This window comes from Rattus rattus, chromosome 3 (assembly GCF_011064425.1).
Source record: "Rattus rattus isolate New Zealand chromosome 3, Rrattus_CSIRO_v1, whole genome shotgun sequence".
Lineage (NCBI taxonomy): Eukaryota > Metazoa > Chordata > Mammalia > Rodentia > Muridae > Rattus > Rattus rattus.
This window is the reverse complement of record NC_046156.1, coordinates 55,076,653-55,097,532: the sequence shown is the minus strand read 5'-3', so window position 1 is coordinate 55,097,532 and position 20,880 is coordinate 55,076,653. Positions and strand designations below refer to the sequence as shown.

Below are 20,880 nucleotides of genomic sequence, written 5' to 3'. Positions count from 1 at the left end.
GGTTCGGTCCCCAGCTCGAAAAAAAAGAACCAAAAAAAAAAAAAAAAAAAAAAAGAAAAAAAAATATATATATATATCAGATACAATTTGAAAAGGTTTTGTTCTTCTTTAGTCACTCATGAAACAGAGATTCTAAGCATTGGCTTCTACTCCATCGTGTATCCTTAATTGGTGAGGCACACAAACTGCCTTATCCTAATCATAACTAACCTTTGTTCACATTTATACATTATGTATTTTAACTAAACAAAAAAAATAGTTTCTTCAGGTGAGGACTCGAGAAAAAACAATGGCCATTAATTCTTCTCTTTCTTCTTCTGAGATGAGGTCTCATTACATAGCCCAGGACTGCCTTAAATGTAAGGTCCTCTTGCCTCTGTCTCTCAAGTATAGAGACTGTGCCACCACATAGCTCCATTGTTTTTTCCTTTGCATCCAATCTTGAGAAGAATCCTGGAGTGTTCACCTAAGAGTTGAAAAGTCCACGTGATAAGCCCTTCAGGTCTCCATGCGATGTATGATAACTCAGTGGATTTGTTCACATTTTTCAAATCATTCATCCAACTTTGATTTTGACATTTTAAGGCAAACCTTTAGTGTTGACTCTAAATTTTCAATAGAGTGAGTGCAAATCCCATTTCTCAGAGAATAGCATAACCAACCTGGGGTCCTTTGTTTTCCAAGTGCTAAGGATTTCAGAGTGGCTGTGACTCAGAGTCCTCAGCTCAGTAAGCCTCCCTATGAGGTGAGCGAAGTGCTGTGGGTCTTCTGGATGATACATTTTTGAATACTTAAACAAAAGTTGCAGGACTGGTTCTTGTAGGTTTTCTACGTGCTGCTTATTTTTAAGGTATGGACGATCTGAAAAACATATTTACCTTAATGTTGATTCCAAGTGGTGAAATAATGAATGCACTCGAAACAGTGAGTTACTAGGTTATAAAATCACACGAACTTACAGAACACACATCAGGTTTGCTAGTTAGATTCTCTTTGTTCATGATTTACTTCATCTTCACAAGTTACAAAAGCACAAGTACTTACAGAGCCCTAATACACATTAGGTTTGCTAATTAAATTCTCTTTGTTCGTGATTTTACTTCATCTTCACTATAGTCTATTGAGCTGCATTCTATTTTTATCACATTTTTCAGATTAGCTCCCTGAAATGGGATTGGTGAGTAAGGTTGGGGATATAACAGCCATGAAGACTTGCCTGAAACTTTAAAATAGTCGTGAGTAACTTCTCTACAGTCAATAGGAAGTAAAGCACGAGCCTTCTTGGTTTCTTACCATAAAAGATATGCTAACCAGGAATTTCTGAAGGCTTAGCCAGCCTTCATTCATCAGGTCATTTTGCTGGCTATACCACGATGAAACTCACAGGCAAAATTTTCTCCCTTTATTGTACTAACACTCTTAATGTGAAAGAGGTGGGGAAGGAGAGAGTTACACATATCTTAAAAAGTAAAAACAGGGGGGAATTAGAGGAAGTATTGAAAGAGTTGAAGGAGCTTGGAACCCCATAAAAACAACAATGCCAACCAACCAGAGCTTCCAGGAACTAAACCACTACCCGAAGACTACACATGGACTGACCCAGGGCTCCAACTGCATATGGAGCAGAGAATAGCCTTGTTGGGGCACCAGTGGAAGGGGAAGCCCTTGGTCTTGCCAAGGTTGGACCCCCAATGCAGGGGAATATGGGGGAGGGCAATAAGGGGGATGTATAGGGGAAATATCCATATGGGGGAGGGGGAGGGGATGTGGGCTTATGGACAGGAAACCAGGAAGGGGAATAACCTTTCTAATGTAAGTAAAGAAATATATAATAAATTTTTTTAAAAAGTAAAAACAGAGGCTGGAGAGACATATCAACAGTTAAGAGCACTAGCTGCTCTTCCCAAATACTGGGGTGCGATTCTCGCATGCACATGGTGGCTCACAGCCATCTGTAACTCCAGTTCCAAGGGACCTGACACCTTCTTGTGGACTCACAGATACTGCACACGTGGAGTGCACACATAGACAAAGGAGACATCAATAAAAGTAAATGAATAAAAATGTTTTTTAAAAAAGCAAAAGTAAAATAATGATGTGCTATAGAGAAAAGTAAACAGGGAAATAGATAAGACTCTTGGGGGGAGAGATGGTAACTACTTGCAAAGACTAATCAGAGATATAACAACATTACCCAAAATGGTAAAAGAAAAAAAAAACTAAATAAAATGACAAAGCAGTGTAAGAGGGCCTCATGTGGGCATCCGAGCGAAGGGGGTGAAAGATGCATGGAGAACGGTACAGCCTGCAGCAGGGGCCTGCGGGGCTCAAGGGATGTTTGTGTCAAAGCAGTGCAGACAGGGAGAGGACGAAAAAGAAGCAAGACAGACTAGACTAATTGAAGGAACTTTGGTTTTGATCTATGCAAACTAGGAAGCCACCGACAACTCCAGAGGAATACCATCATCTGACTCACATTTTCAGGGAACCCCTGTGTTCTAATACAGAGAGAGTCTGTAGAGGATAGAGTTGGAAAATCCAGCCAGAAAAGTGGATTCAACTACACTGCCTAGGCTATTCACGATAGGAAGTGGTTAAGTACTAGCTATACCTTAGGATTGAATCAACAGGATTGGTGCATATATGATATAAATATAAGAGGAAGAAAAGAAACAAAATAATTAAAAAAATTTGCATGTGCAATTTGGAAGACAGTGATATCGTTCAGTCCAAGTGGGGGAAGGATATGAAGCTAAGGTATAAAGGTATCAGGAGTCCAGCTTTGGGCATTTTCAACTTGATCCACCTGCTTGACAGTCACATGGAAATCTTGAGGAGGTTTTAATGCATTCTGGAGGAGCACAGCAAGTTCACAGAAAAGTCTGGGAGTATCAAACCTACACAGGCCTTTAATGCCAAGAGTCAGAATGGAATCGGGAAGAGAAGCCAGTGCAGAAGAAAATAGGGCCTTGTCACAACCTCTGTAAACTGAGTCCCAAGAGATCTGACACCTTCCGAATTCAACAGCATGAGGTACACTGTGGTGCACAGATGCAAGCAAAACAAATGCATGAAATAATGAAGTAATTTAAAAGAAAACTGACTCCTAGGACAACTTAAATATTTGTCCTTGTGAGAGACGAAGAGGACAGAATAAAGAAGACACGGAAAGAATAGCCAATGAATGTGGAAGTCAGGAGAGGTGATGTTCAAGAGGTTCAGTGAAACAAAAACTGCCAGTGGGATGGCTCAGCAGGAAAAATGCTATCACCCAGACCGACTACCTGAACCCCAGGACACACACGGTGGAAAAACAAGTCCCATAGGCTGTCCTCTGACCTCCACACGAATGACCTGTATACACACACACACACACACACACACACACACACACACACACACACACACACACACACAGATAGATAGATAGATAGATAGATAGATAGATAGATAGATAGATAGATAGATAGATAGATAGATAGATAGAATTTTATACATCTAACAAAAAGAAACAAAACCACCCATGTGAGTTACTGGGTGGGTGGTTATTTTGGAGTGGAAAGTTCCTGAGACCACCGTGCTTGTGCAGTGTTCTGCATGATTTTAGTTCTGCTTTGTAGTACTGAATGTTAACAAGGCTGGGCAAGTTGTTAGGTGGACTGCAGTCTACAAGGAGAACTTACCAGTTTCCACCTAACGGTACATAGGAATGCCAAGATTATGAAAGGGTAAGTTCTTGGGAATAAAATATTAGCCCTGAACAAACAAAGATCAACTGAAGGGAATGTGGTGAACGTATCTTCATGACAAATTTGTAATCTAGGGGACCCCTTGGCCCCATTGAAATATTCTTAACCGTACAGAGCATGACACATTCCTGGTTTAAAAAGATCCACCCAGGAAGAAAAAGGATGAAGGCCACAGGCATTGTTACTCCCACTCCAGAGAGGTAGGGAAATAAATCCTCACACAGTCACCACACCAAGGCTCTAAGGTACTGCACCAGAATTCGTAGCTGAATTCCTACTCTGAACTCAAAGAAAGAAGACTTTTATGGTCCAGCCATGGTGAACTGTCCCTAGGTAATAGTCCAAGCTGGTTTTCCAAATATTCAGATGCAGATGACAGTCAACACTGCTGTCCGTCCCTCCAGCCTTCTAAGTCCTTTACTCTATCCTTTTCACCACACAGTTGCCGACAAAACTTCTTGGAATGAAGTATAACACTGGAAAGTGGACAATATAACGTAGCTGCACTGGAGCCTACGTGACTGAACTTTGGCTGTGCCTATCTAGTGAGTCCTGATATCACAGCAAGTTAGAATACAAAAGAACACAAATATGTCCGGATCAGTGAAGGAGACAGGACAGTGGTACTCTAGGAAGACTTCACTGGCTTGAGCAATGGGTTACCCATGCTAAGCAACTGTCTTACTTCAACCTGGGTCCAGTATGTAATGCAGGTTACAAGCATATCAAGAAGACTATGGGGGTTGGGGATTTAGCTCAGTGGTAGAGTGCTTGCCTAGGAAGCGCAAGGCCCTGGAGTTCGGTCCCCAGCTCGAAAAAAAAGAACCAAAAAAAAAAAAAAAAGAAGACTATGAATTCACACACACACACACACACACACACACACACACACACACACACACACACACACGAATGAGAAATTCTCCTAACACACCAGACATCTTCACCACAACTTCAGAACTCCGCCGAAGGGTTCACAGGAAACAGGATGTCCCCACATTTTCTTTCAGATATTTGTGATCTTCTCTACAAAATCCATCCCTGGGCCAAGTAAGACAAAGATAGAGTGTTGGCCAGTAGATTAGCAATGACAAGTCCTGAAGATCCTGAGAGGTTGTAGTGGACTGGAGAGGAGAGAGTGGAGTGAAATGTGACTGTGGAGGACTCAGGAATGAGCAGGAGTAAGACAGAGTCTAGACTATTGCTAACTCCCTCAAGAACCTCTCTCTATCAGGGACTTGGGAGAGTATATCCAAGGGGCTCTGAGGGCAAGAAAGCCTTTTTTTTTTTAAAGATGCAAGAAACTATAACACAGTAGTGAGCTTAAAGGAATGCGCACAGAGATCAAACTGTGATGGGGTTGATCGCTACATTCAACATCACCTAATAGCTCAGTAAGAAGAACTTTGCGTCTCCCCGTCCAGAGCTCGCCCCTGGCCTTCCTTCTCACAGCCTGTACCTGAGAAAAGCACTGTAGTCGCTGTAAGCAGAGCATATTCAGTATCCGTTATATTAAGTTCTCCCATTCTTCTGTAGAAGTAAGACAGTGAAGCAATGAATTCTCTAGTAATACCTGAAAAGATTAATATAAGTGAATTTCATCCAAATGTAGCACAGAAGCAAACCCATTGTGATTGCCTTGTCTTCTCTCAAACTAGTATAAGAAACTTGAAATGAGGGTGGGGTTCAAGATGGCTGCCTGTGTGATGGCCAGCACAATCAATCCCCTTTGTTGTGCCCTTGAAATTGGGGTCTGGGCCTCAATAGTGGGCTTGTTAGGTGAGCTATTGAAAAAGACCAGAACAATGAGAAGGTATAATCATGTGGACCAAGTAGGGGCTGTGGGACTGAGGGCCTTTAACCTGCAGAAGCCGCTCTCAGTGTTTCTGTATTATCCATAGTAAGGCTTACCCTTCTACCCACAAAAGGGGTTGACACTGGGATATTGCCTGTATATTATTACATCATCATCATTCTGGGAAACTTTGAAAAAACACCCCAAAGAATAATTCAGAGGCCCCAAATAGCTTCCCAATTAAATAGAGAAAGAATTGCCATGATGTTACCAAAATAAGAAAATGGTTACAAATAGAAAGCTCACTGATGACCTGCCAACACTAGCAACTGTATCAGCTGGGTCTGTAAATGCTGTCACCACCACAGAGAACCTGTGAACTGTGAGAAAGCCCAGGGCTTCTCCTTGTAACAAAATGAAAGGGGGAGAAAAGAAAGTATGTCCACCCAAGGTGATAGACACTTCCTACTGCACAAGGTTACCGGTTAGAGTGGCCGAAGGGTAGCCTTCCTTGAAAAAGTTTTCCGAAGAATAAACACGTTCATCACCCCTATGATTATGCACCTCCAGTGTCCCAGCTGAGGGCTTTGCTGGTCTCACAGTACCTAGCAAAAGAGGAAAGCACAGAGTCTGATATTCTTTCCTGGTCATTATATAAATAGTATATGCAGCATCTTTTCAGAATCCAGTGTATCTATTATGTGAAACAAAACCTACCCTCTAAAGTGGTGTCTTTCTCATTTTTGTTACTGAAACATAAGGCCAGATGTTAGTTCCCATTTTGTAAAAAGATTGTACAGAAGACCCTCCAAAATGAGTCGTCCATGATACTATAATGGAGTGGAAACTAGAAATGACTTTCTTAAACACACCCCCTCCACAAACCACTCAGTGCACCAGAGGCGGTGGGGACTCTTAAGCAAACACTACTCAAGCAATCATGGGCCAGGTCATCAAGGGCCTCCCTTTGACAGCCTTCTGGTCTAATGTCTGCAAAGAAGAACAACGAATAAATGCAGATGTTTTAAAAGACTCGCACTGTAACAAGCAGTCAGTGAAGGCAGCTGGCGCCGCTAGCGAATGTTTTGTTGGCTTTGGCTTTGATTCTGTCACGTTGCCTCTTCTCATGTCCTCAACCAACACACAACTTTACAGATCGAATTCTCGCCTTCACACGCTAAACAATACTGGCTTTATTGATTTTTTTAAAAATGCTTGTGGTTTTTATAGAAGCGAGGTCCTGCATAGTTGGTTCAACAGGAACCTAAATAGCATTTCACCCCACTACAGAGGTGTTCTCCCAAACAAGTAGCCCAAACAAGTGGTTATGAGTTTCAAGCAGGCCTTCCCACGCAGCTCCTTTGTGTCTTAGAATCCGCAATGCCTTAGGGTTTGATCACCTGTAAAAGTCCTCCTCATTGGAAGAGCCTGTAATAGGAGCACAGAAGCCCCACCCACAGCTGAGGAGCTGTTGGCTGCTAGGGGAGGGAGAGTCCAGTTCTTTACGAGCTGAGCCCTCAAAGTTGGCCGTGTTTCAGTGGATGACCCCACCCCGCTGTGTACATGAGCAGCACTAGTGACTATTTAGATGGGTTAATTTTAAAAAGAAGGATCAGGGGAGGACATGAAGTTAGGAGAGAGATGTGTGGGGACTTCGGGAGTTGGTGGAAGGAAGTGAGTTGACTAAGATTTAAAAAAAATACTTAATACATGTATAAACTTCTCAGAAGAATAAGAAATACAACTTTTAAAAGAATTACTTTGGGGGTTGGGGATTTAGCTCAGTGGTAGAGCGCTTGCCTAGCAATCGCAAGGCCCTGAGTTTGGTCCCCAGCTCCGAAAAAAAAGAAAAGAAAAGAAAAAAAAAAAGAATTACTTTGTTGAGAGAAAATGCCAGATGAGTGTGGAACTATTTATAAGCAGCTATTTTGAGACGTCTGTTCCTACACTAGCAGGCAAAGTAAAATGGAAAGATAAATGAGAGGCTGACGATGCCACTCAGGGGAGTTCTGGCTTAATGCAGGAGGCCAGGCTCCGGGCTCCGTCCCCAGCACCACAGAAGCCAGGCACAGAGACACAGGTCTCTAGTCTTAAGGTTGGCAGGCACAGCAGGAGGTCAAGATCCTCCTTAGCTTCTATTGAGTTCTAGGTAGCCTGGGCTACATGAGATTCTATTTCCAAAACACAGTGTTTCAAAATGTGTGTGTGTGTGTGTGTGTGTGTGTGTGTGTGTGTGTGTGTGTGTGTGTGTGTGTGTGTGTGTATACACTTAAGATTGAATAAAATTCTTTTTTTTTTTACTTCCAGAGGTTGAGTCTCTCTCACCATAAAGCTGGGCTACATGAAGAAACATCACTTCAGTTTTTGACTCTTTCTGTAATGCAGTCTGATCCTCAGCAGTTAAATTTTCAAATCCTTAAAAAAAAAAAAAAACCATGAAAAACAAATAATCAAAAGATATAAAGATATTTATTTCCTTTTTAACCCTAAGTGCTTCTTGGGGATAACCCTAATATATAAATTCAAATCTGAATAAAATTCTTGATTCTACATGGTAATATTTTAGGGCACTTTTTTATCAGAACTAGGTGACACTTTCTAATGGCAAGGACAAATCAAGCATAGCTGTGTTAGCCTTGAAGAATGTAACTTTATAAAGAGTTTCTATACCTGTAAATATATAATAAAGCCAAGATATATAACTACGTTTTGGTCAAACAGTGGCTTGTACTGTGGAGGAAACTTTCTTCGTTCCTTGTCTCATCTAAGGAAACCCACATCATTATAATAATTTTTGTAAATATTTAGATCATCACTCGCCTGATTAATTGACAAAGATAAAATAAGCAATTGTTAAATTAGAAGCAACAGCGCTAGAAAACCCAGGGCCTCACACACACTAGACCGGTGCTCTGCCTCTGAGCTGCACATCCAGTACCAGTCAGAAGTTTTTCTTTGGTCTCCCGTATCCTAAAGACAGAACGTTCGGGGCTGGAAGGGCAGCTCGGCAGTTAAGAGCATTTGCTGCTTTTGAGAGACTCTGGTTCCAGCACCCACATGGAAACTTATGACATCAGTAAGTAATTCCAATTCTAGGAGGTCCAACATTCTCTTCTGGCCTCCACGATATGGTGTGTACATAGTGTGAATATATAATTGTAGGCAAAACTTGCATGACACATATATGTAAAAATAAATAAATCTTAAAAAATAATGAAACAAAATTTTACCTGGGAGTCCCTTGGTAAATTTCATTAGCCAATGTGCATGCAGGATTGATGCCTCTGAGAGTCTCAAAAAACTTAGTTCAGGGTTGGAATACTCCTGCAGCTGGTCCATAAAAAGAAATAAAAGTGATTCATAGTATTTTCTTTCTGATAATTACTGAGGGTTTTTTTGCTGTTCTTGCTATCATTTCTTGATAGCATTCATTGCACGTTATTTCTTGCCAGTAGTGGATACATACAAGTGCACTTATTTCCCCTACAGGAACCATGGACTTTCGATGAGCAGTCACTACGGTATTCAGAAGGCGACGTTCCTCTGCAGTTAGAGTCATGTCGTCCTGAGCCTGTAGGGACACAGAGGGCACCTGTAATGTGTGCCTGTTACACACACTGTTCATAAAGAAACAAGACACTGTATGGAAGAAAAGTCTTGCCCCTTTTCCAGATCTAGAGGTGGATGACACGTGTTTCATGTCTACTCCTTCATCTTCCGCTTGGATGGCCGAGGACAGGGTAGGCCCGTGCTTAAAGTTCTTGCGAAGTCTCTTTGACTTACATTGGATCTCTGTGAGCAAACCTGCAATATTACAAAATTCACACTAAGTACTTTTGGCTCGGAAAACAACACTGTAGGTGTAGCATGGTCTTGAGGGAGTAAATGGCCATAGGCATCTCTTGGGCATGTATGCATCTATGAAATTGCTTATATTCCTTCTTTCTTCATAGCTACTTTGTCTGCTTGAAAATACAGTTATGGGGGAGTGGGAGCATCCTCTTGGAAAAGGCAGTGAGAGAGCAGGCATGGGATGAGGAGCAGTTGGAGGACAGAGCAGGGGGCAGGGTTGATGAATTCTGGACTGTAAAGAAGGATTAAAGAATAAAAAAATAAATTATAAAAAAGAAAATAGTTATAACAGACAAAGATTAGGAATTTTTCATTTCCAAATTATGTTTAGATTTTTACATGAGAAATTATACATTAGTTGCATCTTGGAAGTGAGAGAGTCATTTTATAGAGTAGTAGAATTACATTATCTATAACTATCATCACTGGTTTTATTAATAAAGTTAAGAAAGATTATCTTAGGATTTTTAAAATAAGCTAAGTCAATTTTCTCTATAACCCAGACAAAGCATTTAATTCTTTTTCAAAGGTGAATAATATTTATTTGAGGATTGTTTTCATGTGCTTGTTTTTAAATATTTTATAATTATTTGTATGAGTCTGTATGGGGAAATGTACACATGAGTGCAGGTGCCCACAGAGCCCAGAGGGATCATATTCCCTTGAGCTGGAACTATAGTTGGTTGCGAGCCACCAATATGAGTGCTGAGACCTGAACTCAGGTCCTCTGCAAGAGCAGTGTGTGCTCTTAACCACTGAACTGTTTCTCCAGCCTGAGGATTGTTGTTTTTATAGAGTGTTTAATTTTCCATTTGTGCCATTACTGGACCAGCAGCATCTTCCCTAAATACTTTTAGCAGCTACTAAAATTATTCAAGCATTAATATTCCTGTCATTTTCATAAGTATTTAAAAAACATACCTGTTAAATATAAAACTAAGGAGGAGCTGAAGTATAGAACAAAACAAAAACCTTAAAGCCCTTCTATATTATTTCATTATTTGTCAAAGAACAAGAATTCACAAAAAAAGAAGCCATTTTAAACATATCAAGTATTGAACATGGAAGTAAACACCTGTAACCCCAACTACTCCAGAGACTGTTACAAGATGATCGCATGCTGAATACCAGCCATGGCAACTCAAATGGACCCCCGTCTACAATATTTTTTTAGTAGAAAAGGAGTCTTTGGGTGTAGCTTAGTGGTAGATTGTCTAGGAGTGGGAAACCTGAGTACCACAAGAAGGAAAAATGAGGGGGAGGAGGAAGAAGAGGAAGAAGAGAAGGAAGAGGAGGAAGAAGAGAAAGAAGAAGAGGAGGAGAAGGAGGAGGAAGAAGAGGATGAGGAAGAGGAGGAAGAGGAGGAAGAAGAAGAGGAGGAGGAGGAGGAGGAAGGAGGAAGAAGAGGAGGAAGAGGAGGAAAAGAAGAAAAGGAGAGGAGAAGGGGCCGTCAAAACACGAACATGGCAGTGTTAGGACAATTGAAGGGTAAATGCAGTGGGCCGATCCAAGCAGCAGTGGCAGGGTATGGATGTGAACACATGGACAAGACTTAATGCTCACCAATTAAGGTAACTGTGCTCACCAATTCTCTTGAGCTTCGCCTTCCCAGAATTCCCTTAAGTTAAAGAGATGATTCATTTTATGTAGAGAGTCCTCAGAAGACTCCATCTTCCCTTTCACATATGTTTCCTGATGCAGGTTAAAAGACAACTTTTGGGTCAGGCGTGGTAGCACACATTTTTAACCCCAGAAATTGGAAGGCGGAGGCAGGGGGATCTGTGAGTTTGAGGGCAGCCTGGCATACATAGCAAGTTCCAGGCCAGTTACATAGTGAGATCCTGAATACCAATTAAGTTAATAAAATAATAAAACTTTTTCAAGGGTTGCTTTGGACTGAATTGTATCTCCCAAAACTCATTCACTAAAGTGCTACCCTCTGATGTGCTGATATTCTCACACACGTGAGAACATTAGTGGGCTTTGCACACAAGGAAGTCAGGGATCCAGGAATCCATTCACCCTTCAATTGTCCTAAGACTGCCATGTGTTAGTACTCTGAGAACAACTTCTCCTCTTCCTCCTTTTCTCTTCTTTCTTCTTTCTCCTCCTCTCTTTCTTTTTGGGAACTACTAGCTTTAACTTTGCACTTTTTCAAGGCAGTATATAATTTTAGGTTGAGTAACATAAAAATACAAGATCTCTTTTAAATTATTACGTAGACTTATTTTATTTCATGTGTGTAAGTGTTTTTGCTTGCACGTGTGTATGCACACTACGGTCGCACCTGCAGAGGTCAGAAGAGGTCGTGGGATCCTCAGGACTCTGGGTTAAAAATGATTGTGAGCTGCTCTGTGGAGGCTGGGAACGGGGCCCAGGTCCTGTGCAAATGCTGTCAACTGCTGAGCTAGCTCTCCAGTTCTCAAAGAACTTTTAACTAAGATGAAACTATGACGGGTTTCAAAATTAAAGCAACATAGTACAGAGCAACATTTATGGAAACCACTACTTAAACTGATAACGGGCCATCTGTATTGAGCAATTACTGTACACATGTGTGTGGCGTACATACACAAACAAACATGGGTGAGTTATAAATAACTCTTGAAGGATGCTTTACGCTCTCAGTGAGGTTGGGGGGTTTTTAGTTTTTATTATTTTTAAATTCAATTTTATTATGTAGAGGGGAGTGTGAATACAGTCCTCCACTAACACAAAATACACGCCCGACTTTCCCACAGGAGTCAGTCAGCACACCCCCGGGGCCACGGGTGAGCACTGGAAAACCACCACCTTTGTCGTGCCTCCCCTGCCAGGTAAGCCAGGTTGGGGAAGGTTAAATCCCTTCAGAAAAGCAAACCCCGAAGACAATGACACTTACATTCCGCCAACATCCCCACCGCCTTACACTTTTTCAGTCTGCACTCTGGGCACTTTCTGCGCATGTACATGTCCATTTCACAGTGGCCGCCGTTCTTGCAGGAATACACTGCATTTTTGGTAATGCTACGTCGGAAAAAACCTAACGACAAAGATTGTCAAAGTTTAGCATTGATATTTTTAGTTACTTCTTATTTTTATTAACATTTTACCTTTATAGTTAAGTAATCAAGTTAACTAAAGTATTTCAATTAAATAGGGTTTTTTTTCTCCCAATTTTTTTTTAAATATACATTGATCTGGAAAGTTATGTAATTTTTCCCAGTTGGTATACCTCAGTTGACATCCTGAGACAGGGTCTTTCTTTATAACATCTGGAGATTAAACTGAGTATCTTTATCACATTAAGACAACTCTCTACCCTACTATATAGGTAAATTACCTATAAGAATTTTTTAAACTGCATTTTACAAAATATCAAGAGCCCAGTAAGCATCTCTCAAGTTTCCTTTGAGAGGATACGTGGCCACCTAAAATAAAAAAAAAATAATCAGAAAAGCCTCTTTTCTAAGCCCTCGTGGTTTGAGTTCAGTCCACAAAGGCAGTTCCGCCCCTCAGAAAGTCCCGCCCCCTGCAGACCGCCCCTCTCCCTTTCGGGAGCACTTGCCTGGAGAAAGCTTTTTGCTTCTCTTTCTGAACCTCCTTTCACAAAGTTACCCCTGCCATTCCCTGCTCTCCCTCCTGTGAGCTGTTGCACCAGTCAAAACTCCATTTAAAACCCGGCCACTTACTCTCTTCCGGTGGTCACTTGAGAGATGGAGCTTCACCATTTCAATTCGAGGAAGGAATAAAAATCTCAGCTCTGGTTTTTAAACTATTCAGCTCAGTTTTAACAGTAACCAGGTCAAGAGCAGCCACCGCTGCCTAACTACTAACTACCCAACCCACTCTGTTACCTCATTTCGTTTGGCTGTTCTTTGCCAGTGTTGAAGTGTAAGATTTACAGGTAAAATTTTACCCTAAACAAACACATTTATTTGTGTTACATTGGTGAAACTGTTTTCTGTTGTTTGGGTTGTTTTGTTTTGTTTCTGAGGATGCTAGGATCAAATCCAAAAATAGGTGCTAAGTACTCTCCCACCGGCCTGCATTCCCATCCCAGAGATGATTGATTATTGAAATGCTAGACTGCTTCAGAACTGTTATTATCGGGGTTGGGGATTTAGCTCAGTGGTAGAGCGCTTGCCTAGGAAGCGCAAGGCTCTGGGTTCGGTCCCCAGCTCCGGAAAAAGAAAAAAAAAGAAAAAAAGAACTGTTATTATCAAAGAAGCTTCTGCTCTTCACAAATATTTTTGCAAATACAAGCCCTCACTCCCAGATTTTCAGTGTGTTCCCTTTCTTTACAAAACACTTTAAAACTCTTTTGACTTAGAATCATAGAAGTCATTTATTTCAAATTTTCTCCAAGTGTGTAAATTTTATCAATCACAAAAAAAAAAAAGGTGTCATGGTTAATAGATCTTTATAATGTCATATTTTGTTCCAGCATCAAATTCTTCTAAAAGTAGGGAAGACATTTGCTTACATGTATTGAGTTTAAAGTAAAATGTGAAAATGTTCACCAAAAATGAAGAGACAGACCTGGTAGTGAATGCTCTTAATACCGGCACTAAGGATGCAGAGGCAAGTGGATTTCTGAGAGTTCGAGGACAGCCTGGTCTATCCAGTGAGCTCCAGGATAGCCAGGAATGCATAGAGAGACCTTTCTCAAAAAATAAGAAAGACAAGAAGAAGAGGACAATGAGGAAGAGGAGAAAGAGGAAGAGGGGGAAGAGAAGGAAGAGGATGAAGATCAGGATGAAGAGAAAAGAGAAAAAGAAAACAAATGAATGAAACAAACCCTAGGGTCAGGCATTAAATCCCAGCCTTTAATCCCAGCACCTAGAAGGCAGAGACAGGCAGATATCTGTGAGTTCAAGGCCACCCTGATCTCCATAGTGAATTCTAGGCCAGCCAGGGCTACACAATGAGACCCTATTTCAGAAAGAAAGAAAGAAAGAAAGAAAGAAAGAGAGAGAGAGAGAGAGAGAGAGAGAGAGAGAGAGAGAAAGGGAGGAAGAAAGGAAGAGAAGGAAGAAAGAGAGGGAAGGAAGAAAGAGAAGGAAGAAGAAAGAAAAGGAAAGCACAAAGAAACTAACCTTAAACTTAATATTTTATTCTCCTGTCTTTGATCACACAGATTAATCTCTTTAAACATGCTTTTTCCTGGTTTTGTTTCTCGAGTTTTATAAAGAATGTGTGTGTGTGTGTCTGTCTGTCTGTCTGTCTGTCTGTCTGTGTGCTGTATGGTGTGTGTGCAGGTGCACAGGTGTGTGCAGCACTGTCCCTTTGGTCGCGCCTTAGCCTTACCTTTGCAGCCCTCACAGGTAAGTGCATTATAGTGATATCCTGACGCCTTATCACCACAGACCATGCAGAGCTCATCTTGTCCCTTCCAGCGTAAAGAACAAGTCGGTCTGCACCTTTGTGTCCCAGGGAATTCATCTTCATCATCATGCACAACCACATAAGTGGACTGGCTAGATTCTCGGGTGTCGAGTCCGCACCAACTGCCACCACTGTACTGTGGCTCCAAGCCATATGTGCTGAAATGGCTTTGTAAAGACGGGGACTGTAAAGCAGGAGGGAACTGAGCAGTAGAATATTGACTGTAGGGTGGTTCTTGGAAATCTGTGTCACACAGCTGGTAATGGAGTTGTTCTGGCAAAATATCTAGTTTTGTTAACATAAAAAAGAATAGATCATAAAAAGTCAAAAAAGTTCATAATTATTTTAAACTTCAAAATGTTTTATGCTCCACAGAAAGTTAGTTCAACACATTTTCTACGTCTCAGGGCTTGCTGCCCCGCACCGTAAGAACACAGTAAGAACTACAGCACCTAATAAATGCTATGACCCCAGAGGTGTGTGTGCAGAGCAGGTCAGGAGCCAGAAGAAAGGGCATTAGTTGCCAGTGGTGCATGCACCAATCTTGTCTTTCTCCTTAAGGAAAACAATATTTTCCAGATTTCTAATTGAGTTTCCCCCCTACCTTATGCATGTAGTTGTTGCCACAACATAGCAGAGAAGGCTTCGGGCACAGTAAGAATGCTGTCAGCATCCCATGAACAGCCCACCACAGCCACAACCAATTAGTTGAGTTTTAACTAGGCCTATTATTCTTATCCAGAATATTCTTGGGACTTTCCAAACACCTGTCCAGTCCAAGCCACATAGAACAGTGCCTCTTGGCCTAATTTGGTCATGTCAACTTTACGCCCACTTCCTGGGGACACAACAGCTGCCTCTCCCAATTTTCCTAGCTAGGGACCTTAAAAGAACACTGTTACACAGTAAGACTTTGTCTCCAAAAAATATTTTTATTAAAAAAAAAAATAACAAAAGAATGTCCCTGTGCTCCTTAAGCCTGCTGAGTTTGTTTCAGACCCCACCGTGAAGTCACTTCTGACAAACCTTTTATCTGAAGAACGATCTAACTCCAAGCACCTCCTGAGCCACACCTGTCTCTAACCTTAACAGTTACATCTGCTTTTAGTACAGTCAGGCCATAACAACATAAATTAACCCATTAACTCCCCAAGAAAGGAAAAAACCCACAGATTTCAAATAAAACAAAACAACAGCAAACAGCCTTTCCTTTGGACTTCTCCTCTAAAGCATCCCTTTAACATTTGTATCCCAGTGTTACCAGCTTCCTTTTCAATTTATTGTGTATATAGAGATTGGCTTCTCAACCTGGAAGAGTTACTATAAGATTTAGATGAAATATGATAGCTAAAGATATGTATTAGCGGGGCTGAGAAGGTGGCTCAGTGGGCTAAAGCATAAAGGCTTGAGTTGGGTCTCAGAAGCCACATACAGCTGGACCGGAGTGTACACTGGAATCCCAGCATGACTTCAGCAAGATGAGAGGTGCACAGAGAATGGCAATACCAAACAGAGACTACCTCAAACCAGATGGAACCTGAAAAGTATGTCTAAGGTTAGCCTCTGACCTCTATACTTACACCGCAGCATGAGTAGCCCTCACTGTAGTACGTGTGTGTGTGTGTGTGCGTGCGTGTGTGTGTGTGTGTGTTTTCTTGTGACACATACATATAATTTTTAAAAAGCATAGCCTGGGGTCCTCAAAATGGCTAGACCCATAAAAGCATTAACCACACAAGCTGGATGACCTGATGGTTCTACACCCAGAGGCTACCTAGAGTCTGATTTGTGGTATACATTTCTAATCTTAGCACTCCTACAATGAGTTGGGAGGCAGAAAGTGGAGAATTCCCAGTGTTTCAAGTGTCAAATAGTCTAAAGTACAAGGCCTAGTAGAGAAAATAAAAAAGTAATAAATAAAAATCTAAAGTGCATATAAACCATAAGATGGCATAAATGCATACATTATGATCATGGTCATCAGACGTTCCAAGAGCTGACTTACTCCCTACCTTAAGTAAAATTACTGGACTTAAGTCAAAATATTAGCTCCAAAAGAACCGAGCAATCCTTGTCTATAGTTAGTAGGAGTTGTATTTTTCCTGGAGCTGAGCCATCAGATAATTAGATTTAAAATTATCTTGAAGATTCCACTGTCAAGATCAGTAAGAATCATTCACACAGGTCATTTATAATCCTATAGCATCTGACACCTGTGCAGGGCTGAATACTACCAAATAGCTTGGTACAAGAAAAATGTTTCTGGGGATATAGTTCTGTAGTAAAGAAGTGTTCGCAGAACATGCCAGATCCTGGGTTCAATCCCCAGCACCACAAACAAACCAGGGAAAGGAAATCAGTAAAACCTATTTTTAACAAGAGAAAAGGGCCATTACTGGCTGACTGTCTAAAGTAAATCTTCCTCGCCGTGGAATGAGAGTTTAAGTCCCTCTGAAAACTGTGTGTAAGAGAACATCGAGGGCTGGAGAGATGGCTCAGCGGTTAAGAGCACCCGACTGCTCTTCCAGAGGTCCTGAGTTCAATTCCCAGCAACCACATGGTGGCTCACAACCATCTGTAAAGAGATCCGATGCCCTCTTCTGGTGTATCTGAAGACAGCTACAGTGTACTTGTATATAATAAATAAATAAATCTTTAAAAGAGAACATCGATAGCATTGCTGTAGTGTTTGTGTAAAAATGTCTACTGCCACCTATATCCTTTTTTCATTTCTTTCCATTTTACAATATTTTATTTATATTAGCATTTCAAGTATTGATGACTAGAGGAGATAGCCCAATAGTTAAAAGCCTTTGCAGCCCTCGCAGAGAGCCCAGAGTTCAATTCCCAGCACCCACAGTGTGGCTCACGACTGCCTGTAGCTCCAACTTCTCACCTTCCCAAGCACCTGCACTCACGTGGTACACAGAGACTCACTCAGTCACACACAGATATACACCTAAAACAGAAAAATAAGTAAACAAATCTTTACAATTTCTTAAGGGCTGGAGAGGAGGCTCAGTTTTTACAAATGAGTCCTGCGTTTTCTTGTGGGATTCCCAACTGTGCTGTGGTGGCAGGGAGGGGGGTGTCTCTGGCTCTTTTGCCTGCTCGTGGGACCCCTTTCTTCAGACTGGGTTGCTTAGTCCCACCTTGATGTGCCTAGTCCTTTCACAGCTTGTTATGCCGGTTTCCTTGATGTTCCCGGGAGGCCTGCTCTTTTATGAAGGGAGGCAGAAGGGGTGGATCTGGAGAGAGGAGAGGTAGGAGCAGAGACTGGGAGAGGAAAGAAAGGGAAAACTGTGGCCGTGGTGTAATGCTCTTGCAAAGGACCAGGGTTCGATTCCCAGCATCTACATTGCGGCTCACAAACTCCAGCTCCAAGCAAATCCAATGCCTCTGACTTCCGTGGGAAGCTGCACTGCAAACACACACACACACACACACACACACACACACACACACACACACACACACACACACACATTTTTATTACATACCATAATACTGTGTGGGTTCAGCGAGGTAGTACCCATCAGACGTGGTGACATAGGTATTTGCCATTCTCTGGTCCAGTTGTTTCCTTCAACAATGCTAAACACTTTCAGAATAAAACCTGGGAGAGGGGATTATAACAGACTGCTTACGATTTTATTACATTACAGTGTAAGCCAGGCACGGTGGCACATGCATGCGATTTCAGCACTGTAGAGACTGAGCAGGAAGAGCTCAGATATAAACAACCAGGACTTCACAGTAAGTTCAAAACCAGTCTGAGCTACATAGCAAGATTCTGTGCTAAAAACAACAAAAGGTTACAGTGGCTTATTTTCTTTTTATTAAAATGTTAAGCTGGTTACGTGGCTCATGGAGTGAAGAAGTTTGCAACAAAGGCCTGGTGTTCTGAGTTCAAGCCCCAGAACCTGCAAAAAGGTGGTAGGAGAGAACTAATTCCACAAGACTGTCATCTGCCCTCCACCACCTGTGTTCTAAAGCACACCCACATACCCACATATATCACATGTACACACATGTGCATGCATGTGCACACGCACACACATATTAACAATTTTTTAGAACAAATAAGTGAAATTTGCAGAATTTATACATGAGACATATACTTCCAATATAATCAAGAAATTTTTCTTCATGTTTTCAAACACCAAGTTACTTAATTTTGCCAATTTCTTACTGCTTAGACTTTAATGGTTTTGGCAATAACCATTAGATGCATACCAAATTTGACTTTAGAACTCTAACATTGGTCCATTGCTTACTTTTGAGTAACTTATTTCACTCTCTGAACCTTAGCTGTGGCACAGACACTCTCCTGGCAGAGCTGTTGGTGTCTGAGAAACTCGGCACAGCTCCTCACAGTGACTGAGTCCCCAAACCGGTTGCTCTAGGGGAATGGAGAGATGGCTCTGCAGTTCAGAGACCTGCTGCTCTCCCATAGGACAGAGTTTGGGTTCAAGCTGACAACTCCCTGCAACACCAGCCTTCGACAATCCAACACCCTCTTTGGCCACACACACACACACACACACACACACACACACACACACACACGAGTAGTGCGCACACAGATGGAAATGGGGAAGGAGAAAAGGGGGAAGAGAGAGAGAGAGAATTGGAATTTTTCATTGTAGCTCAGGTAGGCATAGCATTGAGGGGGCAAAGGACAGCTGAGTCTCTCTGGGTTTGAAGCCAACATGGTCTAGCAGAGAGTTCCAGGCCAGCCAGGGATACACAATGAGAACTTGTCTCAAAATAAACAAACCTTTTTTTAACTACTCTAATGGCTTTTTCAGTTCTAAATTAAGGTGAAATTTAAAGAAAACTAGACTTCTTTGCAAATTCAGAGGAAGTTAGAGAGTGAGAAGCAATAGCTTCCATGGCATTTTCTTCTGTAAACACTTTTGTAAACACTCTTGGTAAGTATTAAAGCATCAATGTTGGCAAAGTTCATCAGTCTTACTTTGAATAGAAAGACACAAAAAGTGAAAATTATGAAGAAAAATTATCATAATCTAAGGCTATTCCTTAGGGGGATATGTCTTTAACTAGCACAGTTCCGAAGCTGGGAGTCATTTGGAGGGGAGGAGAAGCCCACAGAGGCCATCACAGTTTGTAGCTTTATCTTCTGCAACAGAAGATAAGGATCGGGCTGGTGAGATGGCTCAGTGGTTAAGAGCACTGACTGCTCTTCCAGAGGTCCTGAGTTCAAATCCCAGCAACCACATGGTAGCTCACTATCATCTGTAATGGGGTCTGATGCACTCTTCTGGTGTGTCTGGAGACAGCTACAGTGTCCTCATATAAATAAATATTAATAAAATCTTTGAAGAAGAAGGAGAAGGAGAAGGAGAAGGAGAAGGAGAAGAAGAAGAAGAAGAAGAAGAAGAAGAAGAAGAAGAAGAAGAAGAAGATGATGATGATGATGATGATGATGATGATGATGATGATGATAAGGAGCTGGCTCAGGGCTGCAGTCCTCAGGAGACTGAGGCCAGCCTGGGATACACAGAAAGCATGAATCAAAAAGGAAGAAAACTATTATCCCAAAAGAAAACAGCAAAGACGAAGATGAGCTTGTTGCTTTATGGAAGTGTAGGAGGTTGTTTTCTTTGGTTTGTTTGTTTTGTTTCTTTGAGATAAAGTTTTATGTAGGCCAGACTGGCTTTGATGTACCACCATACCCAGAAAAACCAGGATTTTTAAATCATCCCAAAAATACATACAGATCACACACATCTGAGTATCTGAATTTTTTTTTAAATTTATTTATATGAGTACACTGTAGCTGTCTTCCAACACGCCAGAAGAGGGCATCAGAATCCACTGCAAATGGTTGTGCGCCACCATGTCATTTCTGGGAATTGGTCAGGACCTCTGGAAGAGCAGTCAGTGCTCTTAACCACTGAGCCACCTCTCCAGCCGTGAAATTATTTTTCAAATTTTTCTTTGGTGTGTTACTCCTGAGCTTTATAACAAGACTTCTGCCTCTGTGAAGATGATTCCAATACTGATAGGTCTGAAAGTCGTGTCCTGCTCCTTTAAAAGCACATGAGCCTCCCAGTCTTTGCTGGTACAACCACAGTTATTAATGACACGAAT

General features: G+C 41.5%; 1 protein-coding gene across 1 annotated transcript; it reads right to left on the bottom strand.

Annotated features, from left to right (window-relative positions):
• Positions 1 to 613: 613 nt before the first annotated feature.
• On the bottom strand, positions 614 to 18,327 carry LOC116895784 (bile acid receptor-like). The gene is made up of 10 exons (XM_032896931.1): positions 18,264 to 18,327; positions 14,686 to 15,048; positions 12,278 to 12,418; positions 9,206 to 9,348; positions 9,011 to 9,115; positions 8,775 to 8,874; positions 7,870 to 7,959; positions 6,027 to 6,149; positions 5,209 to 5,322; positions 614 to 861 (listed from the first exon to the last, which is right to left on the bottom strand). The coding sequence occupies exons 1-10, from the start codon at positions 18,325 to 18,327 to the stop codon at positions 614 to 616; spliced, it is 1,491 nt and encodes a 496-aa protein (XP_032752822.1).
• Positions 18,328 to 20,880: the final 2,553 nt, after the last annotated feature.

Bases quoted from the DNA above. Each gene is read 5' to 3' on its own strand.
- LOC116895784 (XM_032896931.1), bottom strand. From the start codon at position 18,327: ATGGCAAATACCTATGTCACCACGTCTGATGGGTACTACCTCGCTGAA. The intron at 12,419-14,685 runs GTAAGGCTAAGG...CTTTGTCGTTAG, and splicing joins TACCTGTGAGGGCTGCAAAG to GTTTTTTCCGACGTAGCATT. The intron at 6,150-7,869 runs GTGAGAGAGACT...CTCTTTTGCTAG, and splicing joins TCATGTAGCCCAGCTTTATG to GTACTGTGAGACCAGCAAAG.